Genomic DNA, 18,689 nt, shown 5'->3' on the forward strand with positions numbered 1-18,689 from the left:
TAAGAACATCATCTAGTCTTGGGATTATACTCACTTAGATATTTATTAATTGTGTGGCCCTGTTATTTCACTAAAAAAACTTAGTTTCCTTACCTAAGACAATCCATATCTTATTACACTGCTATGAAGGTTAAGTGCAATTATGCCTCCAGCAAGAATATAATAAACAGCAACTTTTAAACATTTTCAAAATGTATTTTGAAATCAGTATTTTCAAAATAAATTTATTTGTTTAAAATTATCATTATTCTATTCCTGCTACAAAATATGAAATCTGATTATTTAATAAATAAGGCAGTAAGCATGAATGTATTTCTAGCTCTTTGATACTATGATTATCCTTCACAAAGCTATGCATTTTCTCTACAAAGAACAGAACAAAGCTTGCTCTATTTTTAAGATTATACTGGAGTGAGGATAAATTATAAAGAATGTATACTATGTACATAACATCTCCTAAGAGCAAAAACTTCCATATTTCAACATATTGTGGTTAAAATGTACTGAGTTTCAAAAATCACTTAGGTTTTATTGGTTATTCCATTAATAGGAATTATTGGTCTCTGCTAATTGCTGAATATCTATAAACACTTTCTGCATCAGTTTCTACTTGGTGTTTTGTGATTTAGTTAAGAACATTAATGTTACATCAGTAATAGCAAAATGGCAAGGGTGACTCAGCATTCAATAAACAAGCCTTTCCTGATGCAACAACCACTCCAGGCTAATCTCATCCAAAATTGCTACAGGCAAACAACTACAAAAACTTAAAACGAAAATGAAAAAAAAACAAAAAAAACACAAAAACCTAGCTCACAGATCCAGACTAACACTCCTCCCTCTCCAGTTAGCAAAGCATTTTTAACCATAAAAGATTTGTGCATGCGTATGAGGCTATCTTTGAATTATACCAGTGGACATAGAAATACTAGTTGAATACATGTCAATAATTGTGATTGTCAGAAAAAGAATTGCCTCCTTCACTTGGTAGCCCTGATAAGTCCACAAGAGATGTTGCTGAAAATCCAATGTCTGATGGCTATAAATGAGGAAAAACATTTCTGCTCTTGCAGCATATCCTGGGAAGAGCACCTTTACAACTGTGTAGTCCAACAGTCCCCACCTGTCCCACCTATGGTAAATAACTGGAATAGCCCCATGTCTGAGGCCAGGTGGACACTGTTCTCAAGCACTGAAATCCATTTAGTACAGTTCTATGGTTTCTTTCTAGGATGAAATGTTGTGGCTATTCTAAAAGAGACAGACCAACCTCCAGTGAATCTGCACTTTCTCTTCAAAGCCCTAGTTTAAGCATGAATAGAGATAGTAAAGGAAGTTTTGAGTTATTTCCACATTAGTGTTTCTTTAACAAGACTGACTGCTATGGAATAATAATGTTAATATTTGAGTTATGAGAAAATTGGTCCATTTTATTAGCCTATTAACAACTTGCTTGATTTATGTGTTTTACTTAACAAGCACATATAGCACTTATACTTGGCCAGAAACTGTTTTAAGTGTGTTACATATATTAACTAATTTAATCCACGTGAGAAATCTATGTGGCAGACATATTATTGTCATCATCTCCCAGATGTGGAAACTGAGGAGTACTGATGTAAAGTAACTTTCCCAAGACCACCAGCTAATACATTGCAGTTGGGATATGAACTCAAGTAATACGATTCCAGAGACTGGCTTCTTGATCATTATGCCATCTTTGAAGGCATTCTCAGCAGATCATACTAGCCATTTCTCACTGAGGTAGATGGATGGATGGATAGACACACACACACACACACACACACACACATAGATCACAGATAGATATATCGATAGATGATAGTAGCTCCTGGCACTGTATCCATTGTGAATGAGTAAAGCAAAGCCAATAGAATTCTTAGAGCCATTCTGGAGTAATTTAGAAGGACTGTTTTTTCCATGCAAGAGTCCTCGTAAATCGACATAGAATATTACTCCACTCTCAAGGAATAAGACTTCTTTGCTTACACATTAGGCAAATAGCTAGGCATGGAGCTTCAGAATGCCTTTGTAATTACAATTCTGAGCTCTGTTATGTGGTATGAGAAAAATGAGATTTTTCCTTTGGTGTAGTAACATTTTTTTCCTCATAAATATGCATTCCGTTAGGCTTAGATAATTTAGGATGGCAACGTTTTAAATGACCTGCTTGTCTTATATATCTTCTCAAAGACTGCCCTTCCCAAACTAATTTGGTATCTCATAGATACAATAAGAGATGTGTAGCCTGAAGAGGTAGGTCCAAAAATATATCCAAACTTCCACTGTACACATCTATTAGAATGGCCAGAGCCCAGAACACTCATACGAATGCTGACAAGGACGTGGAGCAACAGGAACTCTCATTTATTGCTGGTGGGAATGCGAAATGGTACAGCCCCTCTGGAAGGCAGTTTGGCAGTTTCTGAAAAATTAAACATACTCTTGCATACATTCAGCAATCATGCTCCTTGGCATTTATGCAAAGGAATTGAAAATGTATGTCTTCACAATAATCTGTATATGGATTTTTATTCATAATTGTCAAAATGTGGAAGCCACCAACATGTAATTTCAGTAAATGAATGGATAAACTGTGGTAGATCCAGGTGATAAAATATTATTCAAGCTAAAAATATGTGAGCTATCAAGCCATGAAAAGACACAGAGGAGATGTAAATACAAGGGGAAAAAGCTCGATCTGAAAAGGCTACATACAGCATGATTGCAACTATCTAATATCAAAAAAGGCAAAACTCTAGAGAAGTAAAAAGATCAGTGGTTGCCAGGGGTTAGAAGGGAGAGAGAAAGAAGTAGAGCACAGATGATTTTTAGGGCAGTGAAAATAGTCTGTATGATACTATAATAGTGGATACATGTTATATATATTAACATATATACATTTGTAGACATATACACTTGTCTAAACCCATAGAATGTACATGTTATATTTACATATATACATTTGTTAGACATATACATTTGTCTAAACCCATGGGATGTACAAAACCAAGAGTGAACCCTAATGTAAACTATTGACTTTGGATGATAATAATCGTCAATTTTGTAACAAATGAACTACTCTAGTGGGAGTATTGATAACAGAGAGATTGTGCATGTGTGGAGGTAGGGGTCATATGGGAAATTATGACGTACTATCTGTTTTGCTTTTAACCTAAAACTGCTTGCTATGGTTTAGATGTGTCCCCTCTAAAATTCAGGTGTTGCCAATGTGATAGCATTAAGAAGTGGGGCCTTTAAGGAGCGATCAGGTCATGAGGGCTCCTCCCACATAAACAGGATTAAGTACCTTATAAAGAGGCTTCATACCACATTTTGCTCCCTTGCCCTTCCACCTTCTGCCCTGTGATGACACAGTGTTCCTCCCCTCCAAAGGGACCATGGTGGAAGTACACAGCAGCCCTCACCAGACAATAACCTGCCATCACCATGACCTTTGACTTCCCATACTCTAGAACTGAGAGAAATAAATTTCTGTTCTTTATAAATTATCCACTTTGTGGTGTTTTGTTACAGCAGCACAAACAGACTAAGATACTACACTAAAAGCTGTCTTTTAAAAAACTTCCATTATACAGAAGTCAAGAAAATATGTAATCTGGGCATTTTCGTTCAGCATAAAGCCTGTGACTGGATAAATATATATAGTCATATGCACACACACACACACACACAGAGACCATATGTGTGCACTACATATATATACACACATATATTATATAATATATATAATACACATATATAATGTATTGTGTGTGTGTGTGTGTGTGAGAGAGAGAGAGAGAGAAGAGAAAGAGAGGAGATTGATTAATGGTAAGAAATTTGCTCATGCAATAGTGGAGGCTTAGTGAGTCCAAAATGTGCTGGGAGAAGGCCAGCAGCCTGAAGATTCAGGAAGGAGTTATAGTTATCAACCAAAAGAGGTCTGCTGGAGAATTCCCTCTTGTTCAAGGGAGGCCATCCCTTTGTTCTTCCCAGGCCTTGAATAATTGAGGCCCATCCACATTATTGAGAGTATTCTGCTTCACTCAAAGTATGCCAACTTAAACATGTATCTCATCCAGAAATGGCCTCACAGAAACATACAGAATAATGTTTGATCAAATATCTGGACACTGTGGCCCGGCCAAGTTGACACATAAAATTAACCATCATACTTGGCTTTCTGATTTCCTGAATACTTCATTCCAGGTGAATAAACAAAATCATTTGATGACTGAGCAATAACTACAATAATTCTTGAACTTCTTTCTAGTGGAGTTTGAAAAAGACACTGTCTTGCTGTGACCATTTCTTTTGTGAAACCTGTGAAGAGGTAGCTGGCACAGCAACAATAATATCCCAGCTGCCTCTTAGCAAATTTTACCAGCAGTGCTCCGGAAGAGCCAAGCATATTACCTAAGCACCAATTATGAGATAGATTTGTTGCACATCTGTAGGGACTAGACTGAGAAAACCACAGTGCATAAGAAATGGGAGGATGATATTCGGTTGATAAGGCCTTGACAAGTTCGGTAGACTTAACATAGCACAGTTACCTCAAATGGTCAAGGTGGGTGAAATGGAGAATCAAAAATTACCTGATACACCTTGACAATGTCTCCATCTGTCACTAATTTCAGTAACTTCAGAAAGGCTAAACCTTAGTGAGACATCACCAGTACTACTGAAAATAATTCTATTATGATCTATAGACATTTTTAGTCAACTTATACAAACAATTCTGTTTCATGTTATGAATATTTATCTTTGCCTTCAGTATCACATAGTGATGTGAAACAGTTTTACTGAATAGGATCTCTTTAGACCATTATGTAGGTACAACGTGGATTATTTTTAATTTACCATTAACAGCTTTTATCATGAACTTTACTCATAAGAGAATTCACTTAAAACCCATCTAAGAAATCCTCAAAGCTATAATCTGGAGGCAGATGGTTCACAACTATATTATATATGCAAGAGTGCTCTCAACAAGTTGATTTCATTTGTGAAATTTAATCTCAAACAATAGTTGGACTGTCTGGCCAGACATTTGCCTTCAGTAATCTCATAAATCGATCATATGTTGTAATTGAAGTTAGGGGTTGAGATTTCCAATTATGATACTTGTTTAGATTATCCTGACTGTCAGCCAATGTGTCTGAGAATATTCAATTTGATTTCTTTCAAGATAGAATAAATGTATCTCAGTATATGAATCCTAGAAACAGGCTGACCAAATCCTCTCTCCTCACAATTACTCAGCCTTTTCAAATACAGAGTATTTTAAAGTCACAAAGCACAGATTGCATTCAATTTGCAAGCATTCTTTGAAAATAAATTTATACTACCTGATATTACCCAGTTTCTCTTTCTCTTTCTCTCTCTCTCTCTCTCTCTCTCTGTATCATCCTTCTCCCTGCCTCACCGGTTTTCTTTTAACAGGACCAAGAAGAGAACAGAAAATGCAATGTAAGTGTAAAATATGTTTGTCCCATCATTCTCAGCAAACACAGGAACAGAAAACAAAAACACCGCATGTTCTCACTCACAAGTGGGAGTTGAACAATGAGAACACATGGACACAGGGGCTTGGGGGGAATATCACACACCAGGGCCTGTCAGGGTTGGGGGGCAAGGGGTGGGAGAGCATTAGGAGAAATACCTAATGTAGATGATGGGTTAATGTGTGCAGCAAACCACCATGGCACGTGTATACTTGTGTACAAACCTGCACGTTTTGCACATGTATCCCAGAACTTAAAGTCTGAAAAAACAAGTCTAAAACAAATGAAAAAATAGACACTGGAGACTCAGAAGGATGGGAAGGTGGGAGGGGAGTGAAGGATGAAAAGTGGCTTAATAGGTACAATGTACATTATTCAGAAAATGGTTACATTAAAAGCCCAGACTTCATTATTCAAAATACCCATGTAATAAAACTCACTTGTAGCCCTTAAATTTATACAAACAAGCAAACTTTTTAGATGTAAAAAAAAATGTTTGTCACCAGAAGAGAATAAGCAATAAAAGATAAAGGTGAAATAGCCAATGGTAAGCAGAATCTCAACAAAAGAATCCTTTATTGACTTTAGGCTAATCCTACCATAAATCATGGGAAGCCAGCATTGCTACTTAACAGGAAAAAAAAAATGCCATAATACTGAAACATGAGAGCAAAGCATATATTTAACAGCTAAATAACTCATGTTAAACAAGTTCAATATTAAACATTATAATAAATGGAATTCTATGGCTTAGTATAAGCTATATGTATTTTTTTGGTTTTAATTTGGCAATTTGAGTTTTATATCTTAGATCACATTTCAACTGAATGGCTGATTTTGCTATAACTAATATACATTACTTCAAAATTTTTAAAGTGTTGTATAAGCTTAAAACATTAAAAATATGTACAATGGTATAAGGTTCCAATATTCTTATTTGCTCGTGGGAATCTTAAATTATTTTCAATTTAATTAGAGTTATTACTGTAGCCCCAGCTTTTTATATGCAAATTATCTCCCTTCTCCGTCTCGCCTCTCTCTCTGCTCAGTGTGTGTGTGTGTGTGTATGTGCCTCCATCTCTCTCTTGCATGTGTGTGTATATGTATACATTTACACACATAGACACACACATATATATATGTATATGAAGACAGTCTAGTTGAGAAAGCATTTTATTGGATTTTTGTTCTATTATGATAGTACCATACAGATATAAAGGCAGGAAAAAAAACTCAGTTCAATCTTGACATCATGGAACACAATATTTAGATTCTGCCAGATTGTGTTTAGTCGCTATATACTAAGGAGACAAATTATAGGTAAATTGCCCTTGAATGGCATCACAATCTGGTATTCTTGAGTGTTAGAAGAGTTATGGGTCATGCAATATGAAACTGCCAATGTGCTTTCGTGGGACTTATACAAACTTCTGTCCTACCACTTCTGTACATGACAATAATTTACTGACTTTCTGTCCAATTGACTGTGAACTTGTGAACTCTTGGACAGCAAAGAGTCATAATTTAAAAAAAAAAAAAAACTGAATCCCCCAAATCTAGCACAATGTCTGGCACATACCCACATAGTATACATTCAATTTATCTTCACAGAGTGAATGAATGAATGGACAAGCTTCCTTTAAACAGAGTTTGTTAATTCTGCCAAGGAGATTCAAATTTATTCTTTTAGACAGAGTCTCACTCTGTCAGCCAGGTTGGAGTGCTGTGGTGCAATCTCAGCTCACTGCAGCCTCCACCTTCTGGGTTCAAACAATTCTCATGTCTCAGCCTCCCGAGGCTGGGACTTCATGTGTGTGCCACCACACCTGGCTAATTTTTGTATTTTTAGTAGAGATTGGGTTTCACCGTGTAGGCCTGGCTGGTCTCGAACATCTGGCCTCAAGAGATCCATCTGCTTCTGCCTCCCAAAGTGCTGAGATTACAGGCATGAGCCACTGTGTCCGGCCCATATTTGTTCTTATTTTTAAAGTACTTTAAACAGTGCGTTATGTTTTAAATGGATGTATATTCTGCAGTGTTTACAATGTGTTACCAATGACATCATCCAACTAGCAGGCAAGTTTTAGGATTATAATAAAACAAGTAATGTTCATCTAATGGACAAGAACTCGGTATTTCTTGCAAATCCCATATTCAGAAAGAGACTTAAAGCCATATAACCTGTCTATAAGTTCCATATCCTTGTATCAATTGAAAGCCCTGGATCCCCGGAACCCTACTTCTGCATTCTCCCAGACTCTGGTCTTCCTTGGTTTTCTGTCTATATCTCTTTCCACACTTCTTGTTCCTTAAAGGCACTTTCTTCCACATTAGTTGTTAAAATGTCTTTGATGCTCTTCTTTTTCTATGCATTTCTTTTGAGAGAGCTTTCTTGATTAATTATTTCAATACCACCTAGGGAATAATAATTTCCAGATTTCTATCTTGACCTCAAGGACTATATATCAAATTATCCTCCAGATATCTCTACCTCATAGTCTCCTTAGCAATTATTGTTGCAAAAATAAGTCAAGCCAGATATATGTAAGAAACATGTGAGTCTGTAATTTTTCCTTTCATTCACTTTTCATATTCAATTAATTACCAAGCCTTATCAATTCCCTGCCCTCTGCACCCACACTACCATCACCTCCCTATCTTACTTCAGGCCCATTACCTCATACCTCCCTCAATTCTATTGACCCATTGCAGCCAGATAGACATTTTGAAGTATAAATCAGACGCTTCTCCTCTCCTACTTAAGGTTCTTCAATGATTCACCACTGCACAGACAATAAAATCCAAATCTTTTAACATGGTATTTAAAAGCCCATCATGATACAAACTCAGTCTGCCATGATTCCCCTCACAGGGATTCCTCATTACATATTTCCTCTCACACACATTGTTACCCCATGAAATGGTTTCAATTCCATGAGTAAGACGTGATCTTCTACTCCGTCATGGCTTCATATAGGCTGTTTTTTGTTTTGGTAGATTGATCTAGACAACTCTGCGAATTTCTCTTCATCCCTTAAAAGTCACAAATATATGCCATCCTGAAATAAGGAACTTACTGTTTCTTAAGGCAGCCCATTCAATGCCATCTAGAGTTGACACTTAGAAAGTTATTACTATAACCTTAGTTGTATTCCTTGTAGTCACACAGAGCAAATCTACATTTTTTTCTTTCACATCCTATCTCGTCAAATAGTTTAAAGCATATTGCTCCTAGTGCTTTAATTCCCTGAGGTAAATCTCCACAAAATCCTTTACATTTGCCTCTTTTCTTCTACCCCATTAAAAGCTGGTATCCAGGACTTTCTTGAGCACATCCAGATGAGGTTTGATCACTCTAAAGTAAAGCTCAATGCCAGCCTTTATATTAGGTGCACTTCACAAACAACTCTCCACTACTCACAGGTGAATTGACAAGTCCTGAACAGCCGGCAGGGAGCTAGAAATCCTGCGCTTGTGGGAAAATTATGTGTTATTTCTCAGCTGCATCTTCACCCCGCTCTCCAGAGTAAGAAAATAAAATTGGATCTGAAGTCATTGATTAAGAGACTTAAATTCCACAGAAAATGTGTGATGGACAGAGGAGGGAAAGAACCATGGGAGAATGTACATAGGAAAGATTATCCATATTTTTTAATAGGAGGTTTGCCACTCACAATAGATGAAAAAGCACCACTAAGTATGGCTCCTTGAGGATACCTTTCTATTCCCCAAGTCCTATGAGGTGCCATTTTTCTTTTATTAAGGCATTTTAGCAACCAAAACCAGGTAAAAGTGTTGCCTCTCCCAGGAATGCTTACCTTTAAACAAATATCAAGGTCTTAAACATTAGATATAAAGTCCTGACAGAATTTTATTTATCAGCCCTCAAGTAAGAGACAGAAATATTGCTTTCGCCACTTAGTTCACAAAACAGAAGCAGTCACCTAACGATGTACCTTGCAGTCGCAAATGAAATTCTGTGGTATTCAAACTGGTCCTATTACAATGTGTGAACATTCACAATTAACTGTAAGATTATAAGCACAATATTCAGAGTAACATCTACAGATAAACACCTGGTTCAAATATTGCAGAAGCATCTACATCTTAGAGGAACTTAAAAGCACTCATATATCCCCCATTTCTCATTTTAATTACAAAAATACAGGCCAAGTTTTGGAAATAGAGCCTGATGATATATTTTTTACATTATTTTTCAATAACTCTTCAAGCAAATATCAAGGTAGACACTCTTGGCCCTATTAAATTATATTTAATTAAGTAATCAGTTCTTAAATTTAAAATATCAGGTTTAAAATATTACTTTTTTTTGAGACAGTCTCATTCTATTGTCTAGGCTAGAGTTCAGTGGCACAATCATGGCTTACTGCAACTTCAACCGCCTGGGCTTAAGCAATTCTCCTGCCTCAGCCCTCCAAGTAGCTGGGGGTACAGGTGAATGCCACCACATCTGCCTAATTATTTTTTTATATAGACTGGGTCTCACTATGTCGCCCATGTTGGTCTTTAACTCCTGGCCTCAAGCAATCTTCCCAAAGTGCTGTAAAGACAGGCATGAGTCACTGCACCTAGCCTAAAAATGTTACTTTTACTAATGCTACTTCATGAACACCTAGTTTAGTGTCCTATCTACCTTGAACTGAATATCTAATTAAAGAAAAAGATTACCTTAATATATTAATCCATTTCTGTCCAAATCTCTTTAAAATTTAACACTATTATAGTGACTACATGCTTCCTTAAGTGTTTTCACATCTCCATATCATTTGAGAGTTTAAAGATTATTTAATATAAATATCACTTATTCGATTTCTGAATTTCTCATTACTATAGAAAAAAAAGTCTACCTACTCTTCTTAAGAAATATCAAATTTAAGGTGTTATACCATATTTAGTTTTTCATTAAGGTAAATGACCAAATTTAGTGGATATTAATGTAAAACATAAAACATGCTCTTCCCACAGTTCTCTCCATCTCATATAATGGCAAATCCCTCATTCTATTTGTTTAGGACAAAAGTTTAAGTCAGTTGTGATATTACTCATGTTGCCTTTCTAACCATAATTCTACCAGTTGCCCTAGTTCACTCCACTCCAGCCACAAGCATCATTTCTACCCCTTTAATATGATTTGCCCAGCAAAGCTCTCATCTCAGGTACTTTTACTTCTTCCCTCTGCCTGGATAGCTTGTCCTCCATTTAGCCATGTAGCTCATCCCCTCACCTCCGAAGACTTCAATCAACTATGCAAACTCCTTTGCTCAGCAACACTCCCCACTTCCCTTCCCTGCTTAATTTTCTTCCCATGGCATCTATCAACATCCAACATACTATATATTTACTTATTTGGGGTTTTTTTTGTATCCTCACATGTGGTATGCAGAATTCCAAATATATACTCCCGAGATTTTCATCCCTTGATTATTCAAACAAACACTAATCTAAGCACTGCTATAAAGAGATTCTGCAGATGTAATTATGGTTGCTAATCAGCTGATGTTAAAGGAGGGAGATTACCCTGGACTATCTAGGTGGACCCAATGTAATCATCTGAGCCCCCAAAAGGAAGAGAAGCCAAAAGAGCCCACCAGAGAAATGCATTGGAAGAGGAAGAAAGGTGACAGATGGGGGAAGGGGAAGTCAAAGAGCTTCAGAGCATGAGACAGACTCAACATGCCATTGCTGGTTTGGGGTGAAGGAGGAAATATGATTAGAATGACAGGCATCCTGAAGAAGGCCAGAGGGCCTCCTGATGATGGCTACCTTGGAAATGTGGTTTAGTTGTGTCCCCACCCAAAATCTCACCTTGAATTGTCATCCCCATAATCCCCACTTGTCAAGGGTGGGGCCAGGTTGAAGTAATTGGATCATGAGGGTAGTTTCCCCCCTGCTGTTCTCATGATAGTGAGTGAGTCTCATGAGATCTGATGGTTTAACAAGCATCTGGCATTTTCCTTGCTTGCACTCACTCCGTCTTGCCGCCCTGTGAAGAAGGTACTGCTTTTCCTTTACCTTGTGCCATGATTGTAAGTTTCCTGAGGCCTCCCCAGCAATGTGGAACTGTGAGTCAATTAAACCTCCTCCTTTATAAATTACCCAGTCTCTGGTATTTCTTCATAGCAGTGTGAGAATGAACTAATACACAAGGAAACAGTCACCTCAGTCCTACATTTGCAAAGAAACGAATTCTAACAATAACCTGAATGAGCTTGGAAGTGGATTCTCCCCAAAGCCTCTGGAAAGAAACAAAGCCTTGCTGTGAAAAGGTGAAACACATCCCTTAATTTCAGTCTTATGAAACCCAGAGCAGAGATCCACCTGAGCTACACTGTGCCCGGACATCTGACCTAAAGATAATTACTGGATAGTGTATTAAGTCACTAAATTTGTGGTAATTTGCTATGGCAGCAATAAAAAAATGAATATGCCCTATTAGAATACAGGCCTGATGAAGGCAGGGATTCTCATCCAGTTTGTTTTGTTTTGTTTTCAGTGCTCTGACCAGAATTTAGAATAGAATCTGACAATAGGAGGCAATAAAGACTTTTTGAATATAGCATACATATTATTTCCCACAAAATCTGTATCTCACAAAGTCTTTTGAAATTTTTAGCCCAAAAATGTTGCAGAAAAATATTTAAAATTAAAATGTGAAAGGTAAGTTGTTTTGAAAGCTCTTCATTCAGTAGTTTGTTTCTCTTCAAGTTAGCAGTGGCTATCAGTTCTGTGAATCAGACACATGAAACAGTCAAATACCACTTTCTAAAGCAGTGTTTTTCAATCTACAGGTGGCAACACATAAGCAGGTGATAAAAGCAATTTATGAGGTTGAGATCATGGGAAGGAAGGAAAAGAGTAAGGGAGGGAGGGAGGGAAGAAAATAAAATCAAAACATTATAATGCAACTTTAATTTTTATGTAGCATGTATGAGTGTGTGTATGCATGTTTTGTGTGTGGTAGATCACTATGTAAGATGTATTTCTTACTGTGAGGTCCATTAAAATAATTAGAAAAACCGTAAAGGTCATTACAGTCTGTGCTGTGGACCAGAAGGTAATTTAGGGCCCGACTGGAAGTGAGATGAAGACAAACGAATGGGGATGTGTCTGTTATGAAAGAGCTGATCAAGAAAGAACCACACTATTCTAAACCTGTACTTAAAGTTGCAAGGCAAGAGACAGCATTACGATTGAAGAATTTACACAAATTGCACCACCTTAAGGTAAGGAAATGAACTTTTTTCCTCTTGCCGTGTACATCATTTTCCATGGGTCTGAACTAGCACCCCTGGATACTGTTTAGATCCACCAGCAGAGCAGAGTCACTGAGCTTTGGTATGAAATCCAGTAGCATGTGGAAGAGTAAAACCTGATGCTTTAATCAGGAAAACATCACAAGATGCTACTTCTTTTCCTCCCTTACAGTGAAAGGATTAAAAGCCTAATACTTATCTATCTTCTGAGATTTTCAGTTATTACTGTCATTTAAATGTACCTGGAAAGGAAGTTAGAAATTTTCTTGTCACATGGAACCCAAGAATAAACCTTGGTTAGAGAAACTTGAAATTGAATCTAGCACAACATCCTCATTCTTATGCTATTCTATTATTGTTACAATATTACTCTTAACTTATATTTACCATTGATTCCAATGTTTGTTGTCAATAGACTGCATACAGGTAAAGGAAAGAATAACGCGGCTGGGTGTGGTGGCTCACACCTGTAATCTCAGCACTTTGGGAGTCTGAGGTGGGCGGATCACTTGAGGCCAGGAGTTAGAGACCAGCCTGACCAGCATAGCAAAACCCCGTCGCTACTAAAAATACAAAAAAAAAAAACCAACAACAACAACAACAAAAAACAAACAAACAAAAAAACTGGGTGTGTTGGGGATGCCAGTAATCCTATCTATTTGGGAGGCTAAGGCATGAGAATCGCTTGAACCCAAGAGGTTGCAGTGAGCTAAGACTGTGCCACTGCACTCCAGCCTGAGCAACAGAGTAAGACTGTCTCAAAAAAAAAGAGAAAAAAGAAAAGAATAATGCAACTGTACATACTCATTCCTCCATTCAATGGCATACTCCTTGTGGGCTGGAATCAAGCCATGCATCTCTACATTCTCTTTAATATCTACTATGGTTGGCTAAATTGAGTAAGATAATACCTGCAATGTACTCAGCAGAGTGCCCAGAACACAGTAAGAGCTAAGCAAATGCTTCTATATTTGCTTTTGTTGTTTCGATTGTAATATGAGTACTATTAGTATAGAATGCGTGGCATAGAAAATTCTTAATGTATTTTGATTTTCATTGCATTATACAATAAAATATCATAATGCATACATTTAAAATCAATTTATATTTGAAGAAACATTAAAAAATTACAGAGATCTTATCTGCTTAAGCCACTTTAAATAAGTGCATAAAGTGAAAGATTTCAATTAGTTAAAAATTAGCCAGAAAATTTCTTCTTAGGTATAAGAAAAGTCAATAGACCTGGGATATCTGATTCATAAAGGCAATCTTTCTAAAAACAATGTAAAGTTTTATGTAATATGAAGTTAGGTAAGAGACCAAGTTTCTCTAACCTGATCCTTAGGTAAGAATCAACATTGAAAACTACAGTGACTACTGTATTTTGTAGCTTGGTGTCCATACCATTAGGCAAGGACTGTAAATCCTAAAAACAGAATATTATTTCCTTTAGATTTTCCACAAAGAAAGAATATCAAAACACCCACACACACACAAAAAATAATCACAGTCTGTTTTTCTCTGATTATTTCAACCATATTAAATATTATCTTTTCTTATATTTTACAAGCTCTGCAGCACCTTTCCCCCCTGTTACTTTTGTGTTGTATAATTAGCATATAATTATGCACTCTTTCACACTGGAAAGATGATTATTTTATTAATGACCCTTTGAAAAGTTCTTTATTATTTATATTTGAAAGTGAGTTTGAAATCAAAAGGCTTGTATGACTTTTCCTTTCCATCTGTTTAACTTAGGAGATCTTTTTTTTTTTTTTTTTTTTTTTTTTTTTTTTTGAGACGGAGTCTCGCTCTGTTGCCCAGGCTGGAGTGCAGTGGCGCGATCTCGGCTCACTGCAAGCTCCGCCTCCCGGGCTTACGCCATTCTCCTGCCTCAGCCTCCCAAGTAGCTGGGACCACAGGCGCCCGCCACCTCGCCCGGCTAGTTTTTTGTAATTTTTAGTAGAGACGGGGTTTCACCGTGTTCGCCAGGATGGTCTCGATCTCCTGACCTCGTGATCCGCCCGTCTCGGCCTCCCAAAGTGCTGGGATTACAGGCTTGAGCCACCGCGCCCGGCCAACTTAGGAGATCTTAAAAGTAATAAAAGAGATGGTTATAGATGTCACAGAAAGTCATAAGTTTTCTACCTTTAGAATGAGAGATGGGGTTTGGGAAACAACTGTTGCATCTTCCACTCTTTCCAAATTAAATGCTTGGGTATGTGAAGAACAGGTATGCAACAAAACACTCAAGTTCCAAAAACGACTCCCTATTCTTTACCTTTTCCCCCTGTTAGCACCAATAGGACATGGGTCAGAACCAAAAAGCTTCCAGAGTCCAATACAAAAACAGAAGAAGACTGTAATTCACATTTGTAGTAAGTAAAATGTAGGCTCAAAATTAGTCTTAAGTGGAAAAATCACTCAGACCCTGATTTGTAGTCAATTCGGGAAGGTGCCACTCATCTTTGCTGTGGCCATGCAAGCCTTATTACTGTTTCTGGCTGACTGCTATTTATTTAACAGGCTTACACAAGCACTCCAGATTGGCTATGGGCCATTATAAGGGAGAATGTACATTATTGCAAATTTTAATTATTTCTCAAGCCATTTTGCTTGCAGTGATAATCCCATAAAACCAACATAGCTTGCGTAAGCAAAGCAAATAGCTTTTGGCTAAGACAGCTCTTCAGTTACTTTGTAACCTATTCCTACATAACTTCTGGCCTTTCCAATTGTGGCTGGGACCTGCCAAATCAGGAGTTCAATGGCTTTTTGGCTTATGGTGATCACAACACATTATTGAAAACAGGCGTATGGACAGTAATATCAATGATTAAAATAATGACTCAAATTTGTTTTCAAAAATAGTGCTATTCATGCATGGTGGAAACACTTCTGCTATCTGCCTCTATCCAAGACTTCCACTATGGGCAAAGTAACACATGCCTAGAGCTATTTTAAGAATTTTTCTTATCTCCTCCACTTTTTGCACTATTTCAGTGGAGATGGACAAGCAGTAATAGCCTGACGACCTTGAAAATGTTTTGCTTCATTTGTAGCATCAGGGAAATTTGCCCAAATTGTTTTGTGGGGCAAACTTAATTGCCCATTTTTGCCTTTCTATTTGGAATGCCATAGTGTTCCTTTGGTTGAAAATGTCTAAGTAGCTCCATTTTCACAAGTAACATTTTTCTTGTGAAGGAAAAAAAAGGATAAGAATTTACTTTGGTTGTACTCAAGAAGCTTTTTCTTTCAAATCTTTCTCTCTCCTCTTACACGTGATGATTTTTCTTTTCAAAATTGGAGTCACAGACTCTTAGAAATGGAGGGGATCTTAAAAGAAACTAAATCTAAACACCTACTATTGCATGAATACCCTCTATAATGTCTTAAATAAGGTCCTCCATTACCAGCTATTCTTTGGGGCAAAAGAGATGAAAGAAAAATAGAAAGTGCTATCCTCTATATAGAGGATGTATATGTGATTTATAGGATGTAGATGTGATTTTCCCTACTCATGAGTTCTCAGTCTCTCATCCACCTTGTTTCATTGCATTTGGAAGAATTTGTGAAGCAGACACTCCATTTTAAATTTGAGTCATTGAGAATATGGTCAACAGGCCACAAGGGAGTGAAACAGCACTTCCAATTCTTTTTCTTTTTCTTTCTTTTTTTTTTTTTTTTTTGAGATGGAGTCTCGCTCAGTTGCCCAGGCTGGAGTGCAGTGGCACGATCTTGGCTCACTGCAAGCTCTGCCTCCCGGATTCACGCCATTCTCCTGCCTCAGCCTCCCAAGTAGCTGGGACTACAGGCGCCTGCTGCCACACCCGGCTCATTTTTTTTTTTTTTTTTTTTTGCATTTTTAGTAGAGACAGGGTTTCACTGTGTTAGCCAGGATGGTCTTGATCTCTTGACCTCGTGATCCGCCCGCCTCGGCCTCCCAAAGTGCTGGGATTACAGGTGTGAGCCACCGCGCCCAGCCCCCAATTTTTTTTTTCTATAAGAATTTAGACTGCATGGTCTTGACCTTTTCATTTCAATGATCCAGAAAGTTAGAGATATTTTTAAAGGTCAACCTCATAAGAAAAGAACTATAGGATTCTTTTACCACTATTGCTTAAGAATAAGTTAAATTATTAGTGCAAAGTACAGGTTAAAAGATTGGGTTTTGGGATGGAACTATGTATTTTGAAACCTGGCTTCCTAATTAATTAGCTATATGTCTTGGGAAGTTACCCGACCTTTGGAAGTTTTCCTTACTCATCTGTAAAATGAGATAATAATATTATCTTCTTCACTGGGCTATTAGAAAGACTAAGTGAGCTAATTCATGTAAAGTATTTTGTTCAGTGTATGGCATATATTTTAAGCATACAATAAATAATAGCTTCCCCTTGTTCACTGAAGTAATAAAAACAAAGAATTTGGTTGTCAAGAGCTCACAATTTTAAAAATTTGTTTCAGAATCTCAAAACGTTAATGAATTTCCTTAAGTCCTGTTTTTGGACTGAGAATTAATAGTGCTAGGGAAAATATTTTCACGGTATAAATTGCTTATAAGGAAAATTTACATTGCCAGAATGTTTTTAACAAATTAATACAGATTATATCATGTGCTAGCTCACTGAATAATATAATTATTCTAACTAATTGATCATGCATCCGATGGGTTTTGGAAAGGTGTGACCCTTAGCTAACAGGTTAGAGTCAAGAATAATTTCATGAAATATGTTTTTATTCATGCCATTTGAAACTTAGTCACTTCTGTGTATGTCTGATCAGTCAATGTATTAAATATATTATTTGGCAGACTAAACTACATATCTAGATGAGATTATAAAATAAACCCAGATGTCCAGACAAGGTTTAAAAGTCTGCTCTATCAAATACTATTATAAATTAGCCAGTCTCTACTTTTATGTTACTTTTTATAAAACATCAATTTATACCATTTTTCTGTTCTATTCTTCAAATATTCAACTGAATTTTTAGTATGCTTTTCCTAAAAGCAAAACAAAACAAAACCTTCCTTTACTAATTCAATAAAGAAACAAATTTATATTTTGCCAGTCTGGAATACCCGTGTGGCGTATTAGGAAATCAAAGAACAAAGCTATTTTTCAGTTCTCTACCATCACCCAGAAGTCAGTAATTACGAAGCTGAAATATATCAGTGTCTTAAGAATATTCTTTCTGTATCGATCTTGAGAATCTGAAATTCTTCCTAGTAGCCCATTACAATAATTGTAAACCTTAACCGTTAGAAAACTATTTAACGATTCAGAAATCAGGGAGATCAAAATAATTACTTTCATAAAACTAAAAGAATCTCAGTTAAAAACTATTAAAAGTAATACAAAAAATAATGTTTTCAGAATTTATTTAGATTACTATACATTAGAAAAATAAAGGATTGGGGTCACCTTCCCAGAATTTAACATGCATCCTCAGCAGGGAAAGGAGGTTCACATTACCCTCAGTATTTTATGAAGGCACAGACAGTGTTTATTGATCAGATAATATGACGGTTGATGGTAATCTATGGAAGATGTTGTTCTGAGTGAAATAAAAATGTTTTATGAAAAAAATGAACTAAGAAAAAAATAGGGAAAACATACTTTGCAGCGCTATACTCTTCCATTCTACAGTTGTCACTTAAACTGGTTACTGCACATGCTGTGTTCTCTATTAATTCAGAGACCTTCTGTTTTCCCAAGCTGGCTGTCCACTTACCCTAGTTGTTTTGACTTTATTCCCAGAGGAACAGCTCCATCCTTTCCGATCCGGAAGAACTTTACATTCTTCTCCCTCTAGACATGGCTGCATATGGCACCACCATTTCTGTTCCACTATTGAAGCTATAAGAGAGAAAAAAACATTG

General features: G+C 36.8%; 1 protein-coding gene across 1 annotated transcript in view; it reads right to left on the bottom strand.

Moving 5' to 3' along the window:
* Positions 1-18,689, bottom strand: part of FAM19A2 (family with sequence similarity 19 member A2, C-C motif chemokine like) — a 523,015-nt gene that overhangs the window by 25,353 nt on the left and 478,973 nt on the right. The window contains exon 4 of the mRNA XM_025402024.1: positions 18,542-18,666. Within this exon, the coding sequence (XP_025257809.1) occupies positions 18,542-18,666 (125 nt within the window). The remainder of the gene's footprint in view (positions 1-18,541; positions 18,667-18,689) is intronic.

Source organism: Theropithecus gelada, chromosome 11 (genome assembly GCF_003255815.1).
Source record: "Theropithecus gelada isolate Dixy chromosome 11, Tgel_1.0, whole genome shotgun sequence".
NCBI classification, from domain to species: domain Eukaryota; kingdom Metazoa; phylum Chordata; class Mammalia; order Primates; family Cercopithecidae; genus Theropithecus; species Theropithecus gelada.